General features: G+C 50.8%; 1 protein-coding gene and 1 long non-coding RNA gene across 8 annotated transcripts in view; both read left to right on the forward strand.

The window, feature by feature from the left end:
• PPP1R12B (protein phosphatase 1 regulatory subunit 12B) overlaps positions 1-26,151 on the forward strand; it is a 132,725-nt gene extending 106,574 nt beyond the window's left edge. For 3 of the 7 annotated variants that reach the window (XM_048327732.1, XM_048327737.1, XM_048327738.1), the window contains 7 exons: positions 9,696-9,712; positions 10,189-10,336; positions 11,388-11,492; positions 11,760-11,813; positions 13,171-13,221; positions 18,988-19,168; positions 22,955-23,038. In XM_048327732.1, the coding sequence (XP_048183689.1) occupies positions 9,696-9,712; positions 10,189-10,336; positions 11,388-11,492; positions 11,760-11,813; positions 13,171-13,221; positions 18,988-19,122 (510 nt within the window). In that variant the 3' untranslated portion in view covers positions 19,123-19,168; positions 22,955-23,038. Of the gene's footprint in view, positions 1-9,695; positions 9,713-10,188; positions 10,337-11,387; positions 11,493-11,759; positions 11,814-13,170; positions 13,222-13,526; positions 13,595-18,987; positions 19,169-22,954 lie in introns of all 7 variants that reach the window. The other 4 variants (XM_048327734.1, XM_048327739.1, XM_048327736.1 and 1 more) reach the window with 3 other exon arrangements.
• On the forward strand, positions 1,177-9,363 carry LOC125337715. The gene is made up of 3 exons (XR_007208125.1): positions 1,177-1,261; positions 6,012-6,014; positions 9,353-9,363. It is a non-coding gene; the product is annotated as an uncharacterized LOC125337715 (long non-coding RNA).
• Positions 26,152-26,967: the final 816 nt, after the last annotated feature.

Genomic DNA, 26,967 nt, shown 5'->3' on the forward strand with positions numbered 1-26,967 from the left:
TTCCATCTAATTTCTGGATTGCTGACTAGTTACACAGTGTTTGTGGAAATTATTCCCTTCTCTCCCAGCAGCCAACAAGAAATGTGGAATACTGAAACTTGAACTTTCAGGCAATTAACCTTCGTCTGTGTTCTCCAGCACCCTGCTTTGTTTATCCCTGGTTATTCCTCAAGCATCATGTTTCTCAGATGGGTATTGGGATGAAATCCTTCTACACTGTTTGTCCTTGGGGTTTTTTTTGAGTTTTTCTCTGCACATGTCTATATCTGGAAGCATATCGGGAACTTCTGGTCATTCCCAGGGCACCACCCATGAGATGTTCCCTGCTGTGACTCAGTAGCCAGACGATGCTCCTGCATCTGGATGTATAAACAACACGGGTCAGGGCATGTGCTGTGACCTGTGGGGTGAATGGCTTCTGTTCCTGAGGCTGAAGTTCCTTCAGCTCTCCTCCCTCCAGAGCAACAGAATTGATCCAAGCCAAAGCTGGAGCAGGGAGTCTGTTAACTATTAAAGGCTCTGAGTGGTCATGGATGATTTGGAGAGGATCTGATGTAACACTACGGCCTCATTTAAAGCTCCCGTTTGACCCTCAGCTGCCTGGTCAGAGGTGTTGCCTTTGGAGAAGCTGGGTAAGCACTTGGAGAACAATCCCTTGGGATAGCTCAGCCTTGAAACCTCATTGCAGGAGGTCACAAGGTCAGGGGCAACTTTAGGTTCCACCAGAGCAGGGAATCAGCTGGGACTGTAAAAGGGGTGAAGGGAGGAGGAGAAAGAAGATACCCTTAATTTGGGTCAGTTCGTGGTACAGCCACAAAACCAGGGACAGAGAGGAGGGAAGTGCTGCAGGATGGGAATGAGCAGCCACAGGAGTGATGGGGAGAGTGGGAGGAACCTCTGGGAGCAGCAAACCACTTCAGCCTGCTGAGCTGGAAACCAGTGTCTGCTTCCCTGCAGGAGCCCATGAGAGTTCTGTTTTTCATAAAATAAACACAAGCCCATCAAAAATAGGGCTGGAAGAGAGACAGAGCCTGGTTCATCCATTTCCCTGTGTACTGGCAGCTCTACTTGGGCTATTCATGGGAGGTGGTGCATAGAATCATAGGATCATGGAACCATTAAGGTTGGAAAAGCCCTCTAAGATCACTGAGTCCAAACATTAACCCAGCACTGCTGGGTGGGGATCATTCTCTTCTCCCAGGTAACAAGCAACAGGACAAGAGGAAATGGCCTCAAGTTGTTCAGGGAAGGTTCAGGTTGGGTACTGGGGAAAACTTCTTCCCTGAAAAGGTGGTCAGGCCCTGGCACAGCCACCCAGGGCAGAGGTGGAGTCACCATCCCTGGGAGTGTTTGAAACACATGTGGATGTGGCACTAGGGGGCATGGGTTAGTGGTGAACATGGCAGTGCTGGGGGAATGGTTGGGCTTGATGGTCTTAGAGGGCTTTTCCAGTCTTCGCAGTTCTGTGATTCCATGGTTCCAGTCTCACTGCCATGTGCTGCCTGTGCTCACAGTGCTGTTGTGGGAATGTGGCTGCTGGCTCAGGAGGTGTTCACTGGATTTTGGAGTGAACTTTATGCTGAAAAGTTGCCGGGTTGGCTGTTGGCAGCTCTCACCCTCACTGGTGGCTCAAGAGGTATTTAAGTCCCTGATGAAACACCTGAGAACATCCTGCCAGAGCTTTTGCAGGGCAGGGAAGGGGTTCCTGCAGACCTGTGGCATTCTCATCTGGAAGAAATTTAGGAGCAGAAATCTTTTCTTCTCATGTCACTTGGCCGCTCAGTTTTTATTTCCTCATGTCTGGAGAGTTTTGTCTAAGATCACGTCTCTTTGCAAAATTAAATTTTTCACCAATAAAATTTGATCCCTTAGAAAAGAACGATAAAAGAGCAACAAACCCTGGGTTTCAGAATTATGGCCTTTCTTAAATTAAAATACTCTCCTGCCTGATGTTTTACATGGCGAGTTTTATCCCCAAGAGACAATGGGAATAAACTGCAGCTGCTGGAAAGCCCATGGGCTGTGGGAGGGTTTTGAGCACTGAGCCACAGGCTGGCCATGGCACACATGGCACAGACCAGCATCTGACTGTAGCTTGTTTGGGATGGCAGGAGATGTGGCCATCAGTCCCTCACAGCCCTGGATGTTTGTTTCTGATTAAATACGTGCTGTTTGTACTGAAAACGATGGGATCTGCTGCAGCCAGCTGCCAAAGCCACTATTCCATCTTGGAGAAGCTTTTAATATTATGCTTCAGTAATAGCAGTTTTTCTTAAGCAAAATTTATTGATTTATAGTTTGAGAAAACATATTTTGCATCAGGCTTTGGGGAGTTAGAGGTTACATGGAGGTGGTTTGGCTGCACTGGATTATTAATCATATCCATGGGATTTTGGAACCCTTGCATTTGCACAATTGCAGGCTCGAGCTGGAAGCAGCACATCGATCACACCGGTGGAGCTAATGGGATGCTACACAAACCACAGCTCTCAGGTCAGAGGAGCAGCGTTCTGAGGGAGGCAATGACCTCAAAATAACTCCCAAAAGCAGAGTTCAGCCAGACCTTTGAGTTCTGCACCCACTGAAAAACTAAACTTGATCCCAGCCATTCCTGACTGGAATGATAAATGCGGCTGGAGGGGAACACTGACCTGAATTGTACCCACTAGGGATGGTCTGAGGTGTCCCAGGCAGCCTCCTCCTGGCTTTTCTTCCTTCCAGCTTAGCTCTGGCTGCGCCGGCTCCTGGAGGATCCCTGCCCTCAGCAGCACCCTGCTCTGCCCTGGCATGGCCTCGCCTCGAGTCCGGGGGGCAGATCTGGGCACCTCAATATAAGAAGGATCTGAAGCTATTGGAGAGTGTCCAAAGGAGGGACACAGAAATAGGGAAGAGTCTGGAGGGGCCACACGGGGAGGCACTTGGTCTGTTCAGCCTGAAGGAGCCTGAGGTCAGACCCCACTGGGGGCTGCAGCTCCTCATGGGGGGCAGCTCCGATCTCTGCTCTCTGTGGCAGGGACAGGACCCAGTGTAACAGCTGGAGCTGGGCCAGGGCAGGGTCAGGCTGGAGAGCAGGGAAAGGTTCTTCCCCCAGAGGGTGCTGGGCACTGCCCAGGCTCCCCAGGGAATGAATGGGCACAGCCCCGAGGCTGCCAGAGCTCCAGGAGCGTTTGGCCAAGGCTCTCCAGGATGCCCAGGGTGGGATTGTTGGGGTGTCTGTGCAGGGCCACGAGGTGGGCTCGATCCTCATGGATCCCTTCCAGCTCGGGACATTCCATGCTCCTAAGAGGGAGAGGTTGTCCTTTGGAACACACGTCAGCCTGGCCCAACACTGGAGCTCATGTAGGAGCAGCCGAGCTACGTAACTGCAGGAACGTAGTGGCTTTTGCTTATAAAAGGGAAAGAACACCAAAACCAGATGGCTTTATTTTATATTTAATTTCTAAAATAAACATGGCTCATCAAGAGGATATTTGCCAGCACAAGAATAAAACTGAGGGGTTTCTAAAATGTCCCCTGTTCCTTAAAGGAGGGCAGAGCTGGAGCTGTGCCCATTGGTCTCATTACATGGTGGTTAATTAATCATAGGCATTGATCAGGATTTCTGAGACAAAATACACCAAAATAAATTCCTTGACAACTCCCTTAAAATAGTTTACACTGTCCTGAGATTGGCCAGTTGGAGATAAAGAAGCATAAAATGTTCCCAAAGCATCTGATTTTTTATCTTTTTTTTTCTTTGTTTTTTTTTCTTTTTTCTTGAAAAAAATGTAAATAGTAGGGAATTGTGCCTTCACTGGCTCCAACCTCAGCCACAGAACACAAGTGGAAGCAATTAGGGCAGTTTCTGCCTTGGCACGAGCAGCGGCCAATCCCCCTTTTGGCACTGCAGTTCAGGGCTGCATTTTATTGAAACCTTCCATGAGGAATTTGGTTTTAATTATTCATCACTGAGCTCCCAACAGCTGCAAAATTTTCTGAGTTTTTAAGGGAAGGCTCCTGCCCTTCACAGTCTGAGTATGTTTTTAAAATCAGCCCTGGATGGTATTCCTGGCACAAGGCAGCATCCCAGCACTCTGGGTGGGTGGAGCCAGTACCCAGCTATGCGTTTTCCCTGAGACTGACCAATGTCAGCACCCTGAGAATCTCTGGAAGTGTCCAAGGCCAGGTTGGACAGGGCTTGGAGCAACCTGGGCTAGTGGAAGGTGTCCCTGCCCGTGGTAGGGAATGGAACTGGATGAGCTTTGAAAGTCCCTTCCAACCCAAACCATCCTGTGATGCCACAGTTCTGTGGTGCTCTTTGCCCTTCTTCTTGGGTCCCATCTCAGATCCTGATGTTTTTCCAGCTCACCTGGGTTGGATCATCTCTGAGCTGGCAAAATGGGCTGAACCCCTTCAGTGTCCTCCACCACCCCAGCACTACCTGGACGTGCTGCCCACCGTGAGATGGACAGGAGGGAAGGTGATGGGATCCCTCTGGTGAGAGCTCCAAGAGTGGAGAATTACCAGAAGCTTGTGACTAAGGCTGCAAGTGCTCCGTACTTTTTAGTTTTCCTTTAGAAGTCACCCCCTTGGGTGTCTGGGCAGCAGTGCTGGGGCTCAGCTCGGCTGCTGTGCTGGATTCCGAATCAGGACAGCCGCCTCCAGCCCCGCATCTTCCCCCCAGCCCAACCCCTGCAGTGCTCTGACCCTGTTTAGATTATGGAAGAATAATTTCACAACTTGATGCTTCCCTGGCTCTTGATGTTTCTAGTTGAATTTTGATCCCAGGGGAAATAAAGGAATCTGGGCAAAACTGCAGTGCTGCTCCACATTTGCCACGGAAATAAAAAAGCCTTGAGTGCGTTTGTTGATGATGACTGGAGTGGATACAGCAGTTTTCTCAGCACCCCCTTTCAAACCCTAAAAGTTTCCTTCAGGAAAGTCAGGAAGGAAAAGACCCTTCTTGCACCAGCTCAGCCAAGTGCACGTGTGATGCCTCAGCTCTTCATTCCCTCTGTTCATTCCCAACTTCTCTTCCTGGCAATGAAGGAAGGAGAGTTTTGTCCTTCACCTTCTCATTCTGACCTTGGAATTTCCAGCTCTGGGATGGCATCTCTGAGCAAACAACCTCCTTTGTCACTTCCATGGGCAGTGCAGGGAGCCAGCCAATGCTGCTGGAATTCCAGTGAATGTTTCGTGGCTGTTTGAGAGGACAGGGCAGTGCGGGCAGGGCCAGCGGGGGCTGCGCTGATGGAGCAGCTGGAAGCACATGGAGAGGGTTCCAAATGTGCCGTGGTCACAGGGCAGAACTGAGCTGGAAGGAAGCTGTTTTCTGCTGAAACTACATCTCCAGTGTGACGTCCCAGTGGCCTCTGAAGATGTTTGTCTCTCTTTGAACAAATGGCAGGGATGTCTCAGTTAAGCACCTACTCCAGTGCTTCATAGAATGGTGGAATCACGGAGTCACTAAGGTTGGAAAAGCCCTCTAAGATCATTGAGTCCAACCACTGCCCCATCACTGCCATGTTCACCACTAACCCATGTCCCCTGGTGCCACATCCACATGTTTTTTAAACACTTCCAGGGATGGTGACTCCACCACTGCCCTGGGCAGCTGTGCCAGGTCCTGACCACCCCTTCAGGGAAGAAATTTTCCCCAATATCCAACCTGAACCTCCCCTGGCACAACTTGAGGCCATTTCCTCTCCTCCTGTTCCTGTTCCCTGAGAGCAGAGCCCAACACCCCCCGGCTGCCCCCTCCTGTCAGGGAGTTGTACAGAGCCACAAGGTCCCCCCCGAGCTCCTTTTCTCCAGGCTGAGCCCCCCCCCAGCTCCCTCAGCTGCTCCTTGTGCTCCAGACTCTTCCCCAGCTTCATTGTTCTTCTCTTAGAGGGCTTTTCCAACCTTAATGGTGCTGTGATTCTGTGATTCCAGGTTACTGCAGGGTGGCTCTGCTCAATGCTGGCAGCAGCAGGAATGATGGAGATCCTCCCCTCTCATCTGGCACTTTGCTTCTCTGTAAACACACAGAGACAGTCACCGTCTGAACCAATCCATCTCAGCATCCATCTGTTGGAAAGTTGTAAATATAATAAGCCTGGGGGATTTCCCCCTTTTTTGCTGTGTATGTTTAAAGTGATTCCTTTCTTACCCCACCCTTCCTTTGTGGAAGCATGCCCCTGGTCTCTCTTCATGTGGAAATTCTCATTTCTTTGAAGGAAAAACAAGGACAGTAGTGATTTTTCCTCTTGCTGCAAGTGCCCAGGCTGGCTCGGGGACCTGCCTGGGTTCATTGCCTGGTTCCCATGTCACCTTGCCCAGCCACGTGGTGTTTCCCAGCACTATTCAAATCCATTAGCAAGTGCATTTGCTGAAGTAAATTCAGGCTTGCTAAGGAGTGGATTACTTGCCCAGATGTTTGTCATCATAGCAAAAATCGTCACTGAAGGGGATTAGCATAAAGTGCACAAATAACTTTCAGCAAGAGCCTTGTTAATCACTGTAATTCCCTTCTCTGGCTCTTCAGGGGAGCTTGGGTCATTGGGCCAGGATTCAAAAGGAGCTGTCAGGCTGCGGAGAGGTTTAAGAAACAAATGTTGAAAGCTCATCTAACAAAGCACTGTGGAGAGATCAGCGTGTGTGTGGCTGAAAACGGGAAATCCTTTGTAGTATCCTAGAATCCCAGACTGGTTTGGGTGGGAAGGGACCATCAAAGCTCATCCAATCCCACCCCTGCCACGGACAGGGACACCTTCCACTAGCCCAGGTTGCTCCAAGCCTCATCCAACCTGGCCTTGAACATTTCCAGGCATGGGGCAGCCACAGCTTCTCTGGGCACCCTGTGCCAGGGCCTCCCCACCTTCACAGGGAAGAATTTCTCCCCAATATCCCATCTATCCCTGCTCTCTGGCAGTGGGAAGCCATTCCCCCTTGTCCCGTCACTCCATCCCTTGTCTAAAGTCCCTCTCCAGCTCTCCTGGAACCCTTTTAGGCACTGGAAGGCTCCAAGGTTTCTCCAGAACCTTCTCTTCTCCAGGTGAACACCCCCAGCTCTCCCAGCCTGGCTCCAGAGCAGAGGGGCTCCAGAGCCCTCGGAGCAGCTCCCTGGCCTCCCCTGGACTCACTCCAGCAGCTCCAGGTCCTTCCCGTGCTGGAACCCAGGGCTGGAGGCAGCTCTGCGGGTGGGGGCTCAGCTGAGCGGGGCACAGGGGCAGGATCTGCCCTGCCCTGCATGAGCCCAGGATGTGCTTGGATTTGTGGTCTGTCTTTCTAACAACAGCCCTGTGCCAGAGACCAGCTGTACAGAAAGTGTCCCAACCTGCTGCCTTCAGGTTTCATACAGAGCATGGCCCAAGCCACAGCTGTTTGGACAAGAGGGCTGTGTCCCTGTCATGACATCAGGCAGTTGCTGGGCATTGAGTCGCATGAAATGCTTCCCAGACAGCGTCCAACATGGCTTGTGGAGGTGCAGCAGGGCTTAGCCATGCTGGAGGAAATGCATCTGCTGTCTTCCTTGGGAGGTTTCTCTCTTGTAAGATGAAAAGAGAAGAGAGATTTTATTAGAGCAAGTAAAATAATACCAGGGTGGACCCACTGCCATGGCTCGGCGCCCATGCCTGCACCAGGATGGCCTCCTGGAGCTTTGGTTGGCACTAGACCTGCCCAAGAGCCTGGCTGAGGGTGGCCCTGTGGGCACAGCTGGAGGGAGAATGTGCTAATTCACAGCAGGGTTTGTTTGTCCTTTTGATCCCTGCACGCAGCAGCTTTGTCTGAGCGTGTGGTCCATCCGCGGAGCTCCACGTGCCGGGTCCCGTCGGTTCATTTATCTGGTGCTGGTCAGCTCACAGCACAGCATGTCAGAGGCTGTGCTGCAGAGCCCACGCACTGCAGACTCCCTGGGGACCCTCCCATCCTGAATCAGGATGCAAGATGAGGGTCACATTAGGGCAGGATGAATTAAAATCTCAGTAGCCAGGTGCAGGTAATAGGTGGCCGTGTCCTGGCAAGCAGCAGGCAGGGCTGGGCACAGGGCGGGATGCTCTGGGACCTGCCCCTGTGCTCCTCAGGCTTTGAGTGGAGAGGTGGCTGGGTCACTTGTCCACCCTCCTCCTCCGTGTAATGGGTGACATAACTCCTCTCTCCATGGGGTACCCCCAGATCCCTGCCCAGGAGCAGGGGCATTGTCTGGGTGCCAGGCTGGAGCGGGAGGTCTGAAGTGCCAGACAGGCAGCAGATCTGCCTCCCAGCAAGGCGTTAGCACTGGATTTACTGGTGTAGCTGACAGCACAAGCAGCTCGATCATGTCTGGGCACTAAAAGCCTGACCCCTCATCTGCTCTGTGATGTCCTTTGTGTTGACTCTATTAAAAAGAGCATGGGGAATTGGCTGGAAGTGCCTGTGGGAGGTTTGTGCTCACTCAGAACAATGATGCTATTGATAAACCAGCAGAGGAATATTGGGCTCAACTTCCAGTTCAAGGGACCGTAAAGAGTTGGAAAGTACCTGGAATTTGAGTAAATGTCTGTCAGACAGAAACCTTGTGGAGGAGGTGACTGTCAGTGTGGCATGTCCTGGGGGACAGTGCTGCTGTCACCACTGGATTTATGCAATTGTAGGAAGGAACTGTTCGATCCAGAAAACTTTATTGAAATGGTGGTTTACCACATCCAGCCTCTGTAGGATATTCATAGAATCATGGAATTATTAAGTTGGAAAAACCCTCTAAGATCATTGAGCCCAAACATTCCCCCAGCATTGCCATGTTCACCACTAACCCATGTCCCCTGGTATTACATCTACACATTTTTGAACATTTCTGGGATGGTGACTACACCACTGCTCTGGGCAGCTCTGCCAGGGCCTGACCACCCTTTAAAGAAGAAATTTTCCCCAGTATCCAACCTGAGCCTCCCCTGGCCCAGCCTGAGGCCGTTCCCTCTCCTCCTGTCCCTGCTCCCTGGCAGCAGAGCCACAAGGTCCCCCCTGAGCCTCCTTTTCTCCAGGCTGGATCCCCCCAGCTCCCTCAGCTGCTCCTTGTGCTCCAGACTCTTCCCCAGCTTCATTGTCCTTCTCTGGACACGCTCCAGCCTCTCAATGTCCAAAGGCAGCGTGAGGACAGCACAGTAGAGGTTTGGATGTTGATGGGGAAAGAAGAACCCAACACAGGCTTCATCCACCCTGGTGTAAGGGTCTTCTCCCTCCCTCCTGCAGCTGCTGTTGTGTCTCTCTGTGCCATGGTGAAGCTTTTCTCCTTGGGGAGGTACTTGCTCGTGGAGAGAAGAGTGTGATTTTCTCAAGTTTAGCACAACCACTGGGAGATCCCTGTGTCTGTTATTCTCCCTCACCCACATCACACACAGCACAGTGATCGAAGTCAGGAAGAATAACTTCACTGGAAAAGGGAAACAATAGATTAGTTTGGATTCCAGGGAAGGAATTTCAATTCTGGAAATGAGGATTTGAACAGCAAGGTTCATTATTTCTTAGGTGGGCAAAATAAATGCTTTGGAGGAGCTGAAGCAATTGAAGATTCAGGCAGAGATTGGCGATTCTCAGTTTGGGCTGGGAAATCTCTGTGTAGCCTGGCATGAGCTGGGTGCTGGTATCTGAGGCAGGAAATCGCTGCTGCCTGGAAGCTCTGCAGTTTTTGAATTGAACCTTTAATTCTCCCCATTATTAATTACCTTTTTCTTTTTTTTTTTTTTTTTTCCCTTCAGCATGAAAGACTTTCCAGGTAAGAATTTTCTTTTTTTAGTTTTTTTTTCTGTTTAATATTTATTGGCAGCATGTTTTTGTATGGCTTTGAGGATTCCTTGTGCTTCAAATCCAGCCTGCTACTGGCTGTGTGGTCCTTTCCTGAGCTCAGCTGTGGCTCCAGTTTGCTTCTGTTCTTTACTCCCCAAATTATTTACCTCATTGCCCTCTTAGAAACGGAGCTCGTTCCCACCATGGAGATGAGAGGTTCGTGGGAAGTCACTGCCCATGGAGGGCTGGGCTGGTACCCTGGGGATTTTTTCCAGTTGTTGTAGTGGTGGTGACTGCTGGGTTTTGGGCAGCAGTCCCCAAGGCTGAGTGGAGGGTACTCCCACACACCCCAGAGCCCCTGCTCAGCTGGGTCTGCCACAGCCTTCAGTCCCAACCAGCTGGGCCCTGTGCTGGCTGTTCCAAGTTACCACAGCTCCACAGTGCTGGGTCTTCCTCCTGTTTCAGGTTGGAAGCAGCTACGAACCCCACCACGAGTGACTCGTCCTATAGCGACCGTGCCTCCAGCCGCTCCAGTGCCTACAGCCGCAGGGAGAACCGGCTCGCCGCCCTCAGCAGCCGGGCAGAGGAGGAGAGCAACAAGGACTATAAGAAAGTAGGGGTTTTTAAATGTATTATTGTCACTGTGATGCCTTTTTGGGACTACCTGAAAACAGAGGCTAGACAAAATTAAGAGTATAAAAAGCAGTTGTATTTATTGAAGGGCCTTCAGGTACATTTAGGGCAGTCAAAGCCCCCAGGGACTACACCCAAAAATGGACGATGGGGTCACAGGTTTTTCATACTTTTATGAGTTTGGTCCATTTGCATATCGGGGGTTAATCCTCCAATTACCTCTCAGGTAATGAAGCCACTTACCCCAACTTTGCTCCCCCCCAACTCACTTTTGTTTACATTTCTCAGGGCTTGAGGCAGTGAGGTGTCCTTGTGTTTCAGGCCTAGAGAGGAGTTGTTTTGTCTGACCACAATGGGAGAACAGCAGCTAGCACTGTTTATGGAGTTTAGAGTTATACACTAAAGAATTGCAGGATTACAAATATATGAAAAGTATAAAAGCTAAAATCCAAACACATCATCTGCACACACCACAGAACCTGCCTGTTGCTGCAGAAACCGGCCCCAAGAAACAGTGGGAAGAAAGAGAAGATGTTTATTTTCATTTTCTCTGTTTCAAAGAATCCAGCGATTTGGATTGGAAGGGACCTTAAAGCTCATCCCATTCCACCTCCTGCCATGGCAGGGACACCTTCCACTGTCCCAGGTTGCTCCAAGCCCCATCCAGCCTGGCCTTGGACACTGCCAGGGATGGGGCAGCCACAGCTTCTCTGGCCCTGTGCCAGAGCCTCACCATCCTGTGAGTAAAGAATTACCTAAATTAAAACCATCCCTTTTTTCGCCTCTTGGCTGTTTTTAAACTCCCTACAAAATTCAACAGCAGTTTTCTTATTTCTTATTCATGAATTATGAAAACATAAGTAAAGCATCCAAGTTGGTTTTGTTTTCCCTTCTCATCTCCTGATGTGTGGGAGCAAAGTGAACCCCTCAGCTCAGTGCTGAGGGCACACGTCTGCTCAGAGCAGCAAGGGGGAATGGGGTTAATTAACCAGGAGCAGCCTGGTTAATTGAGCTCTTGTTTTGCGTTTCAGTTATACGAGAGCGCCCTGTCTGAAAATCAAAAGCTGAAGTCAAAGCTGCAAGAAGCCCAGCTTGAGCTGGCTGATATCAAAGCAAAGTTGGAAAAAGCAGCCCAGGTAAGGGAAAATCCAGGTCCTGACTGGAAAAAACTGAGCACTGGCTGTGGCAAACCAACACTTGTTCCAGGATGGGAAAGGGAGGGGAGCTCCTGGGAGGGTGTTCTTGGGAGGGAAGGTGCCATGGAGGAGACAGAAATAAGCAAGTAATTTTGTAAATCAACTTGTGGCATCCCAAGCAAGAACATCTGTGGGCTGTCTTGGCCTTTGTGCAGCACTCTGTCAGTGCTCTCGGGTTTAATCACTTTCTATTTTTAATTTCCATAGCAGAAACAGGAGAAAACTTCTGACCGGTCCAGCATGCTGGAGATGGAGAAGAGGGTACGTGTCTCTGCTTTCTTCTGAGTCACAGCCTGTTCCTTGTGTTGCTGTGCAGGGCGCTCATTTCTAGAAGGAAAGCGTTAATTAAGAGATAAGTTGTATTTTTGCCTTGAGGGGCAGTGCACAGTGATAATTGTGTTCTGACCTTTCCAGGGCCTGAGACTCTGCTGCTCTCTTTGCACATCAGCTGCCTTCTGATTCCTCTCTTTCGTTTTAAGCAGCTGCAGACCAATGGATTGTATCACACTGAGGGATTGTTGGTCCATTTTGCTTTAAAACATTCTCAATCCTTACAAATAAAGACTGGTTTGAGGTGGTGGAGGAACAAGGAAAAATCCTGGAAGGGCTGCTCCCAGTTCCTTCATCCCCCAGCCTGGGTTGATACCAAGGACTGCCCCAACCCAGGGACAGGACCTTGAACTTGGCCTTGTTGAAGTCAGGGCAACATCCTGCATAACTTCTGTTGAATTAGGATCACAACAGCCACAAATACAGGATCCTGAGAATTAGAAAGTAAAAATGTGTCCAGCTGTTCTCAGTGAAGATGCATTAACTGTTTCCAGGATGGCTCATGCATTTTGCACTGATGAATCCCTGGGTGAACCGTGCTGTGGGCAAAAAGTGATCTCATCATCCACAGCACACTCGGAAGCTGCCTTTTCCTCACTCTCCTGGCCTCATAGCTCCTTGCATAGGGCAAAGGAGCAGGGCAGAGAGTGTAAATCCTGTTCTTGATTCATGTTTCCGCCTTCCCGCTTCTCAGGGCATGTCCCTGGAGCAGTTTGAGCCCCTTCGTGTTGGGAAAGTCACTGAAGGAGTCCAGATCTGCCCTCCTTGGCACAGGCTTAGCTGAGGCCGCTCACATGGCAGAGTCTAATCCTCCCTTCTCAAAATGCACCGAAAGCAGTCAGCTTTGCAGCCCTGGATTATCTGGGAGAAACAGGATTTCCAGGCAGGGAATTTCCTTGTTCTGTTTCCTATTTGAGTGGCTCAGTGACTTTTCTCATTGCCCCTTTTAGTGGAGTATAAATCCATGGTTTCACCTACAGAGCTCAAAATCACATTACATCAGCAACTCCTGAGAACTGGGATCACTGAAAATGGGGGAGAATTTCATTAGGGGTATGAATAGAGCTTGGGATCTGCCCAAACAGGCCCAGCACGTATCCCTGCTGGTTTGCCAGCTGCCCTGTCCCATCTGATCAGCTCCTGGTTGTAACCTCTGCCTTGCTTTGGGGTGCTCTTCAGGGAATGCTGCTACAGAAACACAAGACTCTTGTTTTTCTTTAAAAGAAAACACTGTAAATTTTTCTTCTAAATCCATGTGACCCTCTTTGTTATGAATCCTTGTAAACAGGAGAAGCGAGCCCTGGAGCGGAAACTCTCTGAAATGGAGGAGGAAATGAAGGTAAGAAATAATCTTCACTGTGTCTATTCCATTTTTTATGCTTTGTATTCATATATTTGGGGATTGTCACCCAGGAGGAGGATGTTAAAGGTGTCCAGGGGAAGGATCTCATTTTCCTTTCTGCAGTCAGAACTTGCTTTAATGGCCCTGTTCTCCAAACATGAAATGCTAATAAACTGTCCTGTTCTCATTCATCTGATTGCTCCTATGTTTGATTTGTTCTGCTGTTTGATCCGAGAACGGTGAAAACTGTTCTCCTTAAATGCCTTCCCAAACTAACCTTTTGTGGCATCGCTGAGTTCCAGTGTGCTGACCCCCTGTGCTCTGACTAGTCTGCAGCCCAAGTTAAGCCACTGAGGTTCTCTCCGGATGGGTAAGAAGACAGAGCTGGCTTTTGAGCTCACGCACACTGGCCACAGATAAAACACAGAGTGGTTGTGTTCCTATACTCCCTTCCCAAAGCATGTCTGTCACTGGGAGGCCACGGCAGCCTGGGATAATTCCAGCAAAGAGGAATTTGCTTCCTGGTGGGATGTGCAGCATGGCTTGCTGTCACAAGCCATGGCCACTGCTGCTCCGGCGCGTTCTCACTCCCATGGCGTGGTTTCAAGGACAGTTCTGCGCGTGAGGGGAACCCTGCAGAGCCAAGGCAGCGTCGGGCTGCCCACACAGCCCTGAAGCCTCACCCTGGTTCGGCAGCACTGCGTCACCTTACGCTGTATTTCAGTGCTCGTGGTCACAGAATGAGTGTCCCCTTGGCTCTGCCCCTGCTTTCCTTCCCTTTGAACATGAGCAGGTTCAAGCTGCTCTCAGGAGGAAGGGCCCACCTGAGAGCTCTCCTGGCACCGTGCACTGACAGAAGTGAGTTCCTGCCACCCTGGAGGAGGTTCCAACTCTGTTTCTATTTGAAGGTCCATGTTTCTACCAAGCACATAGCTTTGAAAGGACCACTGGCTTGTGCTGCATCTTCTGCTGCAATAAGTAGCACAATGATGTGGTGGATTCTTGCTGTAAAGGCTCTTGTTGTCTCAGAGAGGAGAAAATGTGTGGATGTGTGAGCCAAGAGGCGAAGGAGAAAGGACTGAATATGTCTAAATTCCAAACCCTTTGTTCAGTGAGCAGGTAGGAACCTTTAACTGCACAGAGACTTTTCTGTAATTACAGAATTGGGGTCTTCAAGAGGAATACAGGCATGAGCAGTTTGTGTTGGTCCGTCAGCTCTGCAGATCACTGCAAACCTGCAACTTCAGCCCGTGGAGTAAGAAGACAAGGTGGTGGCCTCTAGTGGCCTGAGTTTGGAAACATACTGCTCTGGGAAGCAGTTAAAGAGGGAAGGTGCCCGAGGGACTGCTGGACACAGCCTCTGGTTCAGGTATTCTGGAGCTACAGAGCCATGGAAGCCAAGGTGGTGCAGAAGGAGAAGCACTGCTGGAGATTGGACACATTCTCACACTGCCTCGAGAGACATGAGCTGAAAGAACCTCTGGTCCAGCTGAAAATGAGCTTCAGGTCCTCAAGAGTGGTGCTGACTCTGCTCTCTGCCCTGTTCTTGCTGCATCGAACAACCAAAGTGGTCAAATTTGTTAGTAGAACAAATAGACAAGAAATTGGAAAATCTCTCTTCCGAGATGCTACTACATTTTCACTGTTTTTTGCAAAACCTCAAGCATGTGGTGAGTACCTGAGGGCACTGTGACATGTCTTGTTTGACAGTCACTCAAAAAAAAGGAGTATAAAATCTCTGAAGAAAGAAGCATTGAATTGGACCTTTCCAAAAGGAAACTTGTGTCCACTTTCATCATGCCTTGAAGTGGGAGTATCAGCCCTGCTGTGTTTGCCTGGAGTGAGATAACCTCTGCAGAGCATCCCTGTTAGTCCCTAGTGTGGGAGTGGAGCCAGGAAAGAATCTAATAATTCTGGTCCTGCTCCTTGCGCTACATGAGTAGCTGTTGTGCAGAGTCAGGAGGAATAAGTAAGGAATTGTGAAGGAAAATGCAAATACACCAATTTCCTTTAATCTGGAGAGTGGCAAGTAGAAACAACCAGACCTGTCAGGTGATTAGGTCTCAGGTAGTTTTTGGGAATTCTTCCCACTGGTCTTTGAATCCAGCAAGACTCACGTCCAGCTGTTGGATCCGGGGGTGTCTGTGTCCAGCTGTGCACATCAGATCCTGGCCAGGGCTGTCCTCTCCTTGCAGCTGACTTCTGAGGAAGAGGAGGCAGAGATGACAGAAATCTTTGTACTTCAGGCTGTGTTTGAGGGAATGAGCTTTGCTCCTGTCTGGAGTGTGACCCCTGCTACCAAAGCCATAGAGAAGTGAAGAGGAGCAAGACAGGCTTGGTAACCTCAAGAACTTTGGTGGCAGAGCTGCTCCCCAGAGCTGCTCCTCAGACCTGCTCTTGCAAAGGTGACAGAGAAGTGCAGCATTTCCCTGAGTGACTGCACAATTCGACTGGAGATCCAGAACCTTGGCTGAGGCGGGAGAAAGAAAATTAGCATTTGCACTGAGCTGAATTCAATGCCAAGTGCCCGAGGTCCCAACTTCACACAGCAACTGTTCTTGAAGGTCACAGGAGCTCCTTTATTCCATAGCAGTGCTGCAGCTCCTGGCCTCAGCCATCGTGCAGGCTCTGGGCATTTTTATTTAGTGTTGCAGGCACAAAATCCGTTAATTGAAGGCAGGTAGAGAGAACTGAGTAACCTGCTTTTGCTAAGCCAAGTATCAAACAGAGTGATAAGCAATCACAGCGGTATCATCCAGATCCTGCTCTTTGCCCTTGGCTTCAGTCCCAGCTTCCCAGCCTTTGCTGGATTTGGTGCATAAACAGGAGCCTGGCCTACCTGCAGCACACACACGTTTTTATATAAATGATCCTTTCTGTGGGCTGTGCAGCGTGTGGAGGCTGAGCGATGGCTGGTGGGACCATGCTGAGGTTCCATGCTGTGCTGGTGTGGAAAAACAAAGGTGGTCTCTGAAATAATCACAGTCCTTTCCACCTCATGTGGCACGATGCCCCTCCTATATATGTTAGATGCTTTCTGCCAACAGTGAGCCCTGTGATAAAACAGAGGATCTTTATTATCTGTGTATCATAAAATCATGGAATATCCTGAATTGAAAGGGACGCACAGTCCAACCCCTGGCCCCACACAGACACCCCAACAATCCCACCCTGGGCATCCCTGAGAGCCTTGGCCAAATGCTCCTGGAGCTCTGGCAGCCTCAGGCACATGCCCATTCCCTGGGGAGCCTGTTCAGAGTCCCACCACCCTCTGGGGAAGAACCTTTCCCTGATACCCAGCCTAAACCTCCCCTGGCTCAGCTCCAGCCCTTCCCTGGGGTCCTGTCTCTGCTCACAGAGAGCAGAGATTGAAGCTGCCCCTTGGGAGGAGCTGCAGCCCCCAGTGAGGTCTGACCTCAGGCTCCTCTTCTCCAGGGTGAACAGACCAAGTGTCCTCAACTGGTTTTGGCACCATCAGAAGAAGTGACTATTCCAGTACAGCCATCTTCCAGCAGCTCCTGGTGTGATGTATCACAGGACAGCCTTGCCATGTCCATCTGTCCTCACTGAGCACAGTGGCAGCCAGCAAAGCTTAGTCGGGTGAAGGGATGGATGGATGGATGGATGGATGGATGGATGGATGGATGGATGGAGGGATGGATGGATGGATAGGGTGTGGTGAGCAGGGATCTCGCTGCTGAGGTGCCACTGCAGCTTTCCTGAGGTTTATTGGCTGTAGCTCTGTCTTGGGATCTGTTATTTTTCCAGTGTCAGAATTGCATTGGTGTGTCCAAGGAGCTGCTCTGTCAGTTTGATGATCTCAGGAGCTCAAACCCCATCCTTTGCAGGCTCCCTGCCCTCCTGCCTTGCTTCCCTTGGTTTTGCAAAGCTTTTCAAAGAGGTGTCTTCATTCCTTCGTGGAGAGTAAAGGTGGTGCTTTTGGGCAGCTAGGAATGGAGCTGATGGTTGGGGGGTTTACAAAGTACTTCAGTTTCATACAGGAATGAGCGCTTGGACAAAATGTCCTGGGGTGCAGCAGGTTCCTTGCCAGCTGCAGCCAGCTCTGGGTGATCACAGAATCCCAGACTGGTTTGGGTTGGAAGATGCCCTTCTTGTTCCACCCCCTGCCATGGGCAGGGACACCTTCCACTGTCCCAGGTTGTTCCAAGCCCTGTCCAATCTGGCCTTGGACACTTCCAGGGATGGGACGGCCACAGCTTCTCTGGGCAACTTGAATAGTGCAGGTTGGGTGGACAGTCGTTGTCTTTGTGCCACAGTAGATTTATTCATGGTGCTCCTTGTTCAGGACAGACGGCACCTCCCTTTGAGTGCTTTCTGCTAATGAAATGGCAGAAAGGAACCCCCTTCCCCATAGACCCTTCCCTCTGTCTTCTTCTGCCACTGCGAGCTCACAAGAGGACATGGGGAAGAATGTGGTGCTTTGTGGGACTGCTTTGCTTTGGGACTGGGATTTTGTCACTTGAACTTACAACTCTTCTTGTGGATGTTTCCTGCCTGCCCCTGCCCAGTGTTGGGGCTCCCTCCATCACTCAGGATGGGTTCTTGCTCAGGAGGGGTTCTTCTTCTTGTGGCCCAGCTGCCCGACCTCTCAAGAGGAAGGAGGGGCAGGGATGCCACTCAGGAAGCAACTCCGCAGCTCTCGGCATCTCCTGGCACCCACAGTGGTGTAAATGTCCAGCACATTAATTCACTTTGGCATTACTGGGAGCAGCGTCATCCTTGTGGCACTGGGATGTCTGCCTGGCTTGTATCATCTCCCTGTTCTGCTTCCTCATGGCTTTTCTGTTCCATGCCTCCCATTGCTGCTGTACCTGTGCAAGCCCCAGTTTGTACCTGTGCCCAGTTTGTACCTATGCAAGCCCCAGTTTGTACCTGTGCCCAGTCTGTACTTGTGCAAGCCCCAGTTTGTACCCATGTCCACTTTGTTTCTGTGCAAGCCCCAGTGTGGGGCTCGATCTCTGCCCTGTCCTGTGCCCCCCATTGCCTTTGTGTCCAGGAATTTCCTTCTGGCACATCCCCACTGTGGGAGATGATCTCATTCAGACTTCTGTTCCTAAAATGAGCAGTTTAAGGTTCAGACTTGTCCCCTCTGAGGGTCAGAGATAAATTGAGCCCTGTGACACAGAAGAGTTGAATCTGGGCAGGGATGAGAAACCCCCCCCCCAGACCCCAGAGGTTTTGGCAGGACTGAGCCTGGGCAGACCCAGGAGCATCACTCAGGGATGAGGGACACAAGCAGACACAGTACGTGTCTCAGTGATCTGCTGTGGGATAGTGACACTTCAGGTGCTTCAGTCTGTGCCTTTAGGATTTCCCAGGAAGCTCTGATTGCTCTTTGCTCCACACAGCTGCTTTGGCTTTTAGAAATACACGAAGAAAAGGAGTTTTTTAAGAAATTCTCCGTTCCCGGCAGTGCTTTCAGAGCCTGTGTAGGTGGTAAGTCACTTGTGATAGGTCTCCCAGCAGTTCCCGAGTCCCAGGGCTGTCTGGGTAAACTAGAATATAATCCTGCTTTGTGGTGGGAAATCCCTGTATTTGACCTTTTTTAAAGCTTTGGGGGCCTCTGGAGAAAGGGCTGATTCCCAAAATATCCGTGGTGTGTTGTCAGGCTTTCCCTATCCAGCACTCACTACTATTAATTTCTTCTACTCTTTTTCTTTCACTAAACTCCCATTTCTGTGCCCATTCATTTCCATGATGTTCTCTCTGTATTTCTCTGTCCGCTCCTCTCACTCTCTGCAGAATCTCCACCAGCTCAAACAGATTCACACTCTGAGGCAGATGAATGAGCAACTGCTGGCTGAGAACAGGGCTCTGACCCGGGTCGTAGCCAGACTTTCTCTGCCCGCCAAGCCCTCCGAATCAGAGGAGCTGTAGCTGCTTTCCCTCCGGCTCATCTTGCCTCCCTCTTCCACTCTTCCAGGCAGGTCTCCGCTCCCTGGCCGGGCTCTTGCCGCTCACCTCCTTGCTCTCCAGGGTGTCTGGTGAAGCTTGTGGCTCAAAAGCTTGTGGCAAAGGATCTCTGAATTCCAAGAGCATGGTGGTGCTGCTGCCATGGCAGGGCTTTGCTGGAGCTCTGCTCACCCTGCTGGCTCTCGCTCTGCTTGGCAGATGCTGCTGCCCTTGCCAGCTTAGCATTGGGGAATGGCTTCGGGGTGGCTTGGCAGTGCCAGCAGCTCCTTGCCTGGTACTTTGCCTTGAAACAGACCCACAGAATGGTTTGGGTTGGAAGGGGTGTTAAAGCTCATCTCGTTCCACCCCCTGCCGTGGGCAGGGACACCTTCCACTAGCCCAGGTTGTTCCAAGCTGGCCTTGAACACTTGATAATTGGTGGTTTATGCTACATGTCTGCTTCTAATAGAATTCTTTTTAATTGGACTTAGTTCAGGGAGAATCTGGCACTCAGCAAATCAGATTATCCAAAGTCAGGATGACCAATGTCAGAAATTTTCAGGGATGTTGTGAAAAACTAACATTTTAGACAGAAAGGGTATTTTTAGAAAAACTACAAACTGGGCTGTCCTCAGCAGGTTTTCTTGGTCACTTGAACAAGCTTCTTTCCTTATTTTAAACTGAAATTTTTGAGTCTGAGTCCACAGGCTCAGCACCCCCCGCCTCCCATGGGCTGGCACAGGGTGGGGGATGCAGCAGGAGCCAGACCAGGAGCACTCTGTGTTTTCATCTTCTGTTTTAAATCCAGTTCAGGACAATTAATGTTTGAAACCCAGGCATGAGTCTTCCCTAAGCTTTGCCCTCACACATCACACAGTTAAATTACATCCCTTCCTGCTACTTCATTGGTTCAATGCTAAAATGAAGCTGTAAATGCTCCTTTCTTGGGGCCCTACCTGTCCTTTGCAGGTTAGTAGGGATATTCATATCCCTTCAGACACAGAAGTCATCTGCTCTTGTGGGCTGGAAGTGGCACCACAGAATAAAAAAATCTATTCTTAGCACACAAATTATATCAAGGCTGATTAACCATAGAAACAAACTAATCAGGGGAATTGTGGCTTCCCCTTTCCAGGAGTCCCAGCTCAAGCCCACATGTGTGTCACAAGGGCTGGGAGAGTCGGGTGTCACGTTGTGTGCCCTGGATTGTGCAGATGGTCAGGTGAAATGATCTCACAGCCTCTCTGGTTTTAATCTGTGGAAGTATCCTCCAGTCTGACCCTGCCTCATTTCTTCTCATAAAGCATGAGTTTAAATCATTCTCCTTCCCCACATGCTTTGAGATCTGAGAGGGAAAATTGGGCAAAATTATTTCCACTCAAAGAACTGATGTTTCACAACCTGCAGGTCACCTCTCTCCTCCTCCCAGGACGTGCCCTGTTATCACTTCCATCCCCCCTCTGCTCTGTCTGGCTGAGGCTCATTCTTCCCTCCTCACTTACAGGTTCACAGTTCCCTGCCAGTGCCCAAGCCGGGGCAGAGCCATGGTCTGCGAGCTCTGCTGATTTATTTTCACCTCTTTTACTAGGTCTAACACAGGATGTTGCTGGTGTGTGTAAACTCTGCCTCAGTGGTGTCTGTGGACATCACAGCTGTACAGTGATGTCACTGGTTTAAGCTCTGCCAGGTGTACCATGCTCTGGCAGCATTTTCCCAAATCCACGTTATTTCTGAGGAGCCGTGCTCTCCAGTGTCACAGGTAACCCACAGCCCTGCTGCTCAGAGCAACCTCCAGCCCAAACTCACTTCACACCGATGCTGCATCATGGTCAACCCCACCATTCCCTGGGGCTGGGCCCATCCCTGCTCTCATTCCTGTGAGACATCTGAAAAGCTGCTGGAAACTCCCAGCCTTTCCAGCCTGTTCCTGTGGGGGTCATTTCAACCTGACTTGAGGCTACTCTGCGTCAAAGGGAGGAATGCCCTGGGCTCATACTGTGTAGGGCTGATGTGGGGCTTTCAGGAAGCCTCAGTGGGCACTGGTGGAGCCGGGTTATGACCAGGAAGCCTGTCCAGAGGCACTGATTTCACATGTACTTACACTCCTGCATTTTCAGAAAAATGACACAGGTCACAAAGCCCCCATGTGAGGCTCCAGCTGAGCCCTGGACTGGAGTGGTTCTCTCTGCCATCGTTTCTGGGAACCTGTGACAGATTCTCTCTACCAAAGCGAGTGTCAGGACTTCACACGCCCGTTACCACAGCAGTGGGCACTGCAGAGCCACCCCAAGCAGTGACAGGGGCCTGATAGGGGCTGTCCATCTGCAGCCCCCAGTGGGTGGTCAGGCTCTTGCAGGGCACTGGGAGGCACCAGTGTGGATGGCAGGTGAAGCTCAGGAGGAAACAGAGGAGTGCAGAGACATCAAGGGCTCTGCTGTCTCTGAGCTCCTGATCACTTTGGTGATGGCAATGCCTCTTCTTTGGCCATGAGAAATGGCACAAGGAGCCAGGAGTGCTGTTCTGGTGATAGCCCAGCCATGCTGCTGCATCTGTCACACCAGCACTGGGTCCAGGGAGGCACATTCAGCATCAGTGGCTGGAGCTCTGGCCAGCCCAGCACATGGATTTACCCTTACCACAGTATCCCACCATGCAGCACCAACCCCTCCTCCCTCTCTGGCAAAACCTCCCACCTGAAGCATCCACCACCAGTGCCCCCAGGGATGGAGTTGGCTGTGTTGGGGCCACCATGGCTTGGTCCAACCATGGAAGAAGGGAATTGCTCTGGTGGGAGCTGGTACTGCCCACACTCAGAGCTGGTGATCATGGAGGGACTGCAGGTGGAGGGGGGCAGAATATTGTGGTCAAAGCTGAAACACCAGGTTAAGGAGGAAGGAGAAGATCTAGTGCAGATTTTTAATTTGAGGGAATTCCTCCAAGATGCACCTTGGCAGAGAGAAGTAGTGGCTGAGCTCACACAGGTTCTGTGTGAGTGATCCTGCTTGGCCCTGGGCACTCCTGCAGGCGTGGGGCTGGTCCCCCTGTGATCTGCTGGCACCCATGCTGGGAGTGACCCCTTGTGTGTCACACCCCAGACAGGAGCAAGGGGTCTCCTTCTGGTGCCCAGAGCTGAGAACAGTCCTGAAGGTCGCTCACTGCAGCGTGGAGAGCACGGGAAGTCAGCAGGGTTTATGCCAATGGGAAATGCTGGAAAGGTCTTGTTGAAGCTATTTCTTCTCTATGTCCAAAGTGCTTGGGCTTTTGTCTGTGTTGCCACCTCAGTTGAGCACCCAGGAGGTACCTCCAGTGTCAGTGTGTTCTACCAGTGCTCTGGCCTCAGTATTTGTGACTGTATTACACATTTCTGGGGTCCCGAGGAGATTTGGGGATATTCTGAAGAGATTTGGCAAGGTCCAGTTCTAAATGAAGATTCCAGACCTTTGGTTTCCCCTCTAGTCCTGGCAAAATGGAAAAAGCATATCAGGAAAACCAGCTTTATTGTTGTCTGCTGAGTTGTATTTAGCCTCTGGGCACAGGTTTGGGGTGAAACAGCTCAGAAATGGTTCCTGTCCTGCCAGCCTGGTCCTGACCTGCTACTGGGGCTGTGGCCTTGCTTCACACCAGGGGCTCCCTGGCTCGGGGCTCCCTGGCTCAGTGCTGTGCTCGAGGCCCCTCTCACCCCTCACGCCTGGCAGCCAGCTTGTGAAAGCTCTGGAGATGCTGCAGAGCCATGGAAGTGCGCTGGGTGGAGGGGATGCAATGTCCCCTCTGGCCCTCTGAGCCCCTCTGATCCCACCTTGTCTTTGTCTCTCTGCAGATTTTGACAGAGCTGAAGTCGGACAACCAAAGGCTGAAGGATGAGAACGGAGCCCTCATTCGTGTCATCAGCAAACTCTCCAAATAGGAATCCTGAGCAAAGGCAGGACAAGGAGGGGTGTCCTACACCAGCTGCCAACCCCACCACCGAGCCCTACCCCCTTTCCTTCCCGTCACGTACAGCAAGCGTTTCAGCCGTGGGATCAATGTCACACCTGCCTTGCCCTGCCCTTTGCTGTACATTCCCTTTCTACCCCTATTTTCCCCCCAACACAGCCCCTGCCATTTTATTTTCTTTAATTTATGCATGTTGTGGTATCTCGGACATTTTATTCAAGGGAGAAATGTGAGGACTGGGTTTGAGCTGCCAAAACTTCCAGAAGCTCAGTATTTGGTTTTGGACTCTGACCTGGAGTGGGAAGCTCCCACTGTAAAAAGTGACATCTGAAGAACTAATCCAGCATATCCAAGCCCATTACAGGTGGGAAATGTGAACACGGGCTGGGACTCTGAGGATGCACATCAGCCCACTGAGATGTGGGACTCTAGTTAAATGTGGTGCTGTGAAAGCCACCAGAGCTCATGTTTGTCACAGGCTGATGAGCTGTTTTGCAGAGACTTCCTCTTGCCCCAGTAGACTGAGTCTTTTATTTAAGATAAGATTTTGAACCTGTTCGGTGACATCAGTGCTGACACTCAGTGTCAGACCCTTATCCCTCACCCTCCCTTTGCCCCACAGCCTGGGTGATCCTGTGTCATGCTGTGTCCTTCCAGGGCTCCTGTCTCTGTGGTTGGTAGCATCCAGTTGCCACCTGGACTCCTGTTCCCTGGGGCAGGATATATCACAGGCGCTTGCCGAGCTTTCTGAAGGATTAACTTGAACCCCTACAGACCCTCTGCTGCTCTCACCTGTGTGTGAGTGTGAATCACCCTGCAGGGAGCTGTGCCCATGCCAGACACCAGCCTCCCCTTCCCAACAGCCATCTGGGGCATTCTCCTGCTGCCCCCCTGAAGGCAGAGCCCTATAGCAGAGTCTGGTCTGGTATTTTGGGTACCCTGCTTTGATTTGCAGCAGGATTTGTAGAGAGAGAATGCCAGCATCCTGTCCCACACACCTTGGAAAGGCCAGGGTGTGTCAGTGTCAGAGGGACAAGGAGCTGCTGGTAACTGAATCACCGTAATGAAAGTCTTCTAACCTGTCAAAAACTTATGATAAGCCTTGACCTTGAAGGCAACCTCCAGAAATACTCCTCTTTAATGTTACATGCACTCTGAACAGTTTGGAATTGTTCTCTCCATGGGCATTGAGACATTGGCTCCTCTCTCCGTGCTCTGGGACATCATCAGGTCTGTTGAGCTTCCCCTTAACAGACTTCTTTCAAACAATGCCTTCCCTCTCAGAGACGTCTTGCTGTATCCAAAACACTTTCCCATCTACATCCTTCCATATTTGTCCCTTCATCCCCTTTGTCCTTGGACTCCCCAGACTCTGTCTGGCAAAGGGCAGCAGTTCTTGGTCGCTGAAGCTGGAGGTGGCGATGGAGCAGCTCTGCCACGTTCCCAAGCAGCTCTGCTGGCTCTGGCTGGGGGGGCTCTCCACTGTCAGAGAAATGAGATACTTGAACATGAGCAGAATACTTGAGCCTGCTCAACAGGGTAAAACTTATCTCTGTTGGGCACTCCTGGGATTTTTCGAAGCTTTTGCTGGTTATTGCCTCAGAAGGCATCTTTATTTTCCACTCCCTGGGGTTTTTTCTCTTTGTTGGATTTTTTTTCCCCCTTATTCTCCATTTTTCCCCCTTCCCCTCCCTGTCCTGCCTGTTTCCACCTCTCTTGCTCTTCTTGGAGCTGCCAGTTTTCCTCAGGCAGCTCTGACCACAAGTTGCTCTTCAGCTGGTAGAGCTGTTTGTGCAGCTGAGGCATCATTTCTCCTGGTACACTGAGGCCCTTCCTCTGCTGCTGAGCTTTGGGAGGAAGAGACCAAAGCTAGTAAAGGCATCAGGGTTTCTGCAGAGCACTGCCTAAGCCAGGCATCCTTTTTATATTCCTTGATTTTAACCCTGCTCTATTTAACGGCTTCAAGTCTTGAGATCCGGTCAATGCTTCCCCTGCACGCCGTTCCCTCTTGGTGCACTCTTTATGTGAGTACTTCTGCCGTTCTTGATGTTTTCTCTCTTGGTGACCCACTCCTCGCTTCAGCCTCGGGCTCTGGCTCTGGTCAGGAGATCAGGGGATCAGGAGCCCGGTCCCTTCCGTGCCACGTGGAGGAGGAGACGCTCCCCAGCTGGGCGGGTGCTGGGCCGGCGCCCCAGGCCACGCATCCCGGCAGGATGAGGAGGAGAGTTCAGAATAAAGATCCTGTTCTTCTCACAGGCGGGTTCCTGGCAGCAGGAAGAAGCCTGGTGTCTGCTTTAGGGAGAGGGTTCAACCCAATCTGACAAATCCATCCCGCACTGATGTTTTGCCCCTTCCTACCAGGACACTCGCTGCGCTTTTTCCGAGGGAACAGAGTGGGAAGGCTGTGGGAGGCTCGTTCTTCTGAGTGGCACCTTCAAAGCCAAACCACTTCAGTTGAAGTGTCTGCTTAGCACTAGATTCTCCTGAGCCCTGAGCCCCCGCAGCTCAGTGTCCCTGATCAGCCAAAGCTGTGAGCGTCTCGTGGTGACGGCGCAACTGCAAACCAAATTCTTGAGAATGGATTTTTTTTGTCTCACTTCATGCCTGACATAACCAGTGCACTGAGGAGGTGATGAACAGGACACCTCGAACCCTGTGCTTGGGGCAGGGTGCAGAGCAAGTAGGTTTTAAAATTGATCCCTCTTGGAACCAGAGCATTTGCCAGGCGTGGTCTCCCTTGGGGAACACGAGGGTTTTTTTCTAAGCAATTGCTTGGGGTGACTTAATTTTAATTGCTTGGGGTGAACCCACCTGTTGTGGCTGCGAGTTTGGTGATGGCTCTTTGTAAATAAACTCCTTGGAGAAGCAGGACTGGCTGATGAGATGGGGAGAGAATGTATTTTTATGCAACTTTTGAGTGGCCTTTCAAACCCTGAGATGAATGATTTGTTTTACTGGTTGTTGTTACATAGTATTATAAGTATTATGTGTTTGAAAGTTTGGGAATAATATTCACAGCTATGATGCTTGTAAACACAACAGTATTTATAAATGAATAAAATAAGAGTTGATAAAATAGAAGCTTTGACTTTGTTTGCATCTTTCCGGAATTACAAGTTGAGCTAAAATTCCCTGTTCCTCCCAAAATTCTTGTGGCATAACAATATCCATCATCCAGAAAAGCCCAAATGTTCTGCAGCTACAGCACAGGTGCTTTTTCAGGGGAAGCTGAAATGAAGGAACTGGGATGCACATCCCTGAAAAGCACCCAGCAGTGGGAAGGTGAACAGGAGAGGGTCCCATCTCCTCCTGGGCACCACACTGCGGATCAGGCCCATCTCCCACTGTGGTGGCAAGCCCTGTGTTTGGTCTGCTCAGCAGTTTGGTCAGCACAAAGTGTGGCACAGGCAGGAGGTGGTGTCACATCTGGGAATCTCTGTCTTGGGTGAGGCTGCTGGAACCGCCACATGTTCCAGTCTTCTGAGGTGGTTGGTGCAGGTTGAGTTCTTCCCTTAGGGTTGGGGGTGTCCAGCATCCCTGCAGAGCAGGATGTGACTGTAAGGACCAGACTCTGTGTGCTGGGGCGAAGAATTCTGTGGGGACCTTTGATATTTCCCACCTGTGCCCCATGTCTGGTCCGGTCTTGCTCAGCTGGAGTTCAAGGCTGCCCAGAACACAAGTCAGAGGGAGCTGGGGGGGCTCAGCCTGGAGCAAAGGAGGCTCAGGGGAGACCTTGTGGCTCTGCACAAGTCCCTGACAGGAGGGGGCAGCCGGGGGGGGGTCGGGCTCTGCTCCCAGGGAACAGGGACAGGAGGAGAGGGAATGGCCTCAGGCTAGGCCAGGGCAGATTCAGGTTGGATATTGAGGGAAATTTCTTCCCTGAAAAGGTGGTCAGGC

The sequence above is a fragment of the Corvus hawaiiensis genome, chromosome 24 (assembly GCF_020740725.1).
Source record: "Corvus hawaiiensis isolate bCorHaw1 chromosome 24, bCorHaw1.pri.cur, whole genome shotgun sequence".
NCBI lineage: Eukaryota > Metazoa > Chordata > Aves > Passeriformes > Corvidae > Corvus > Corvus hawaiiensis.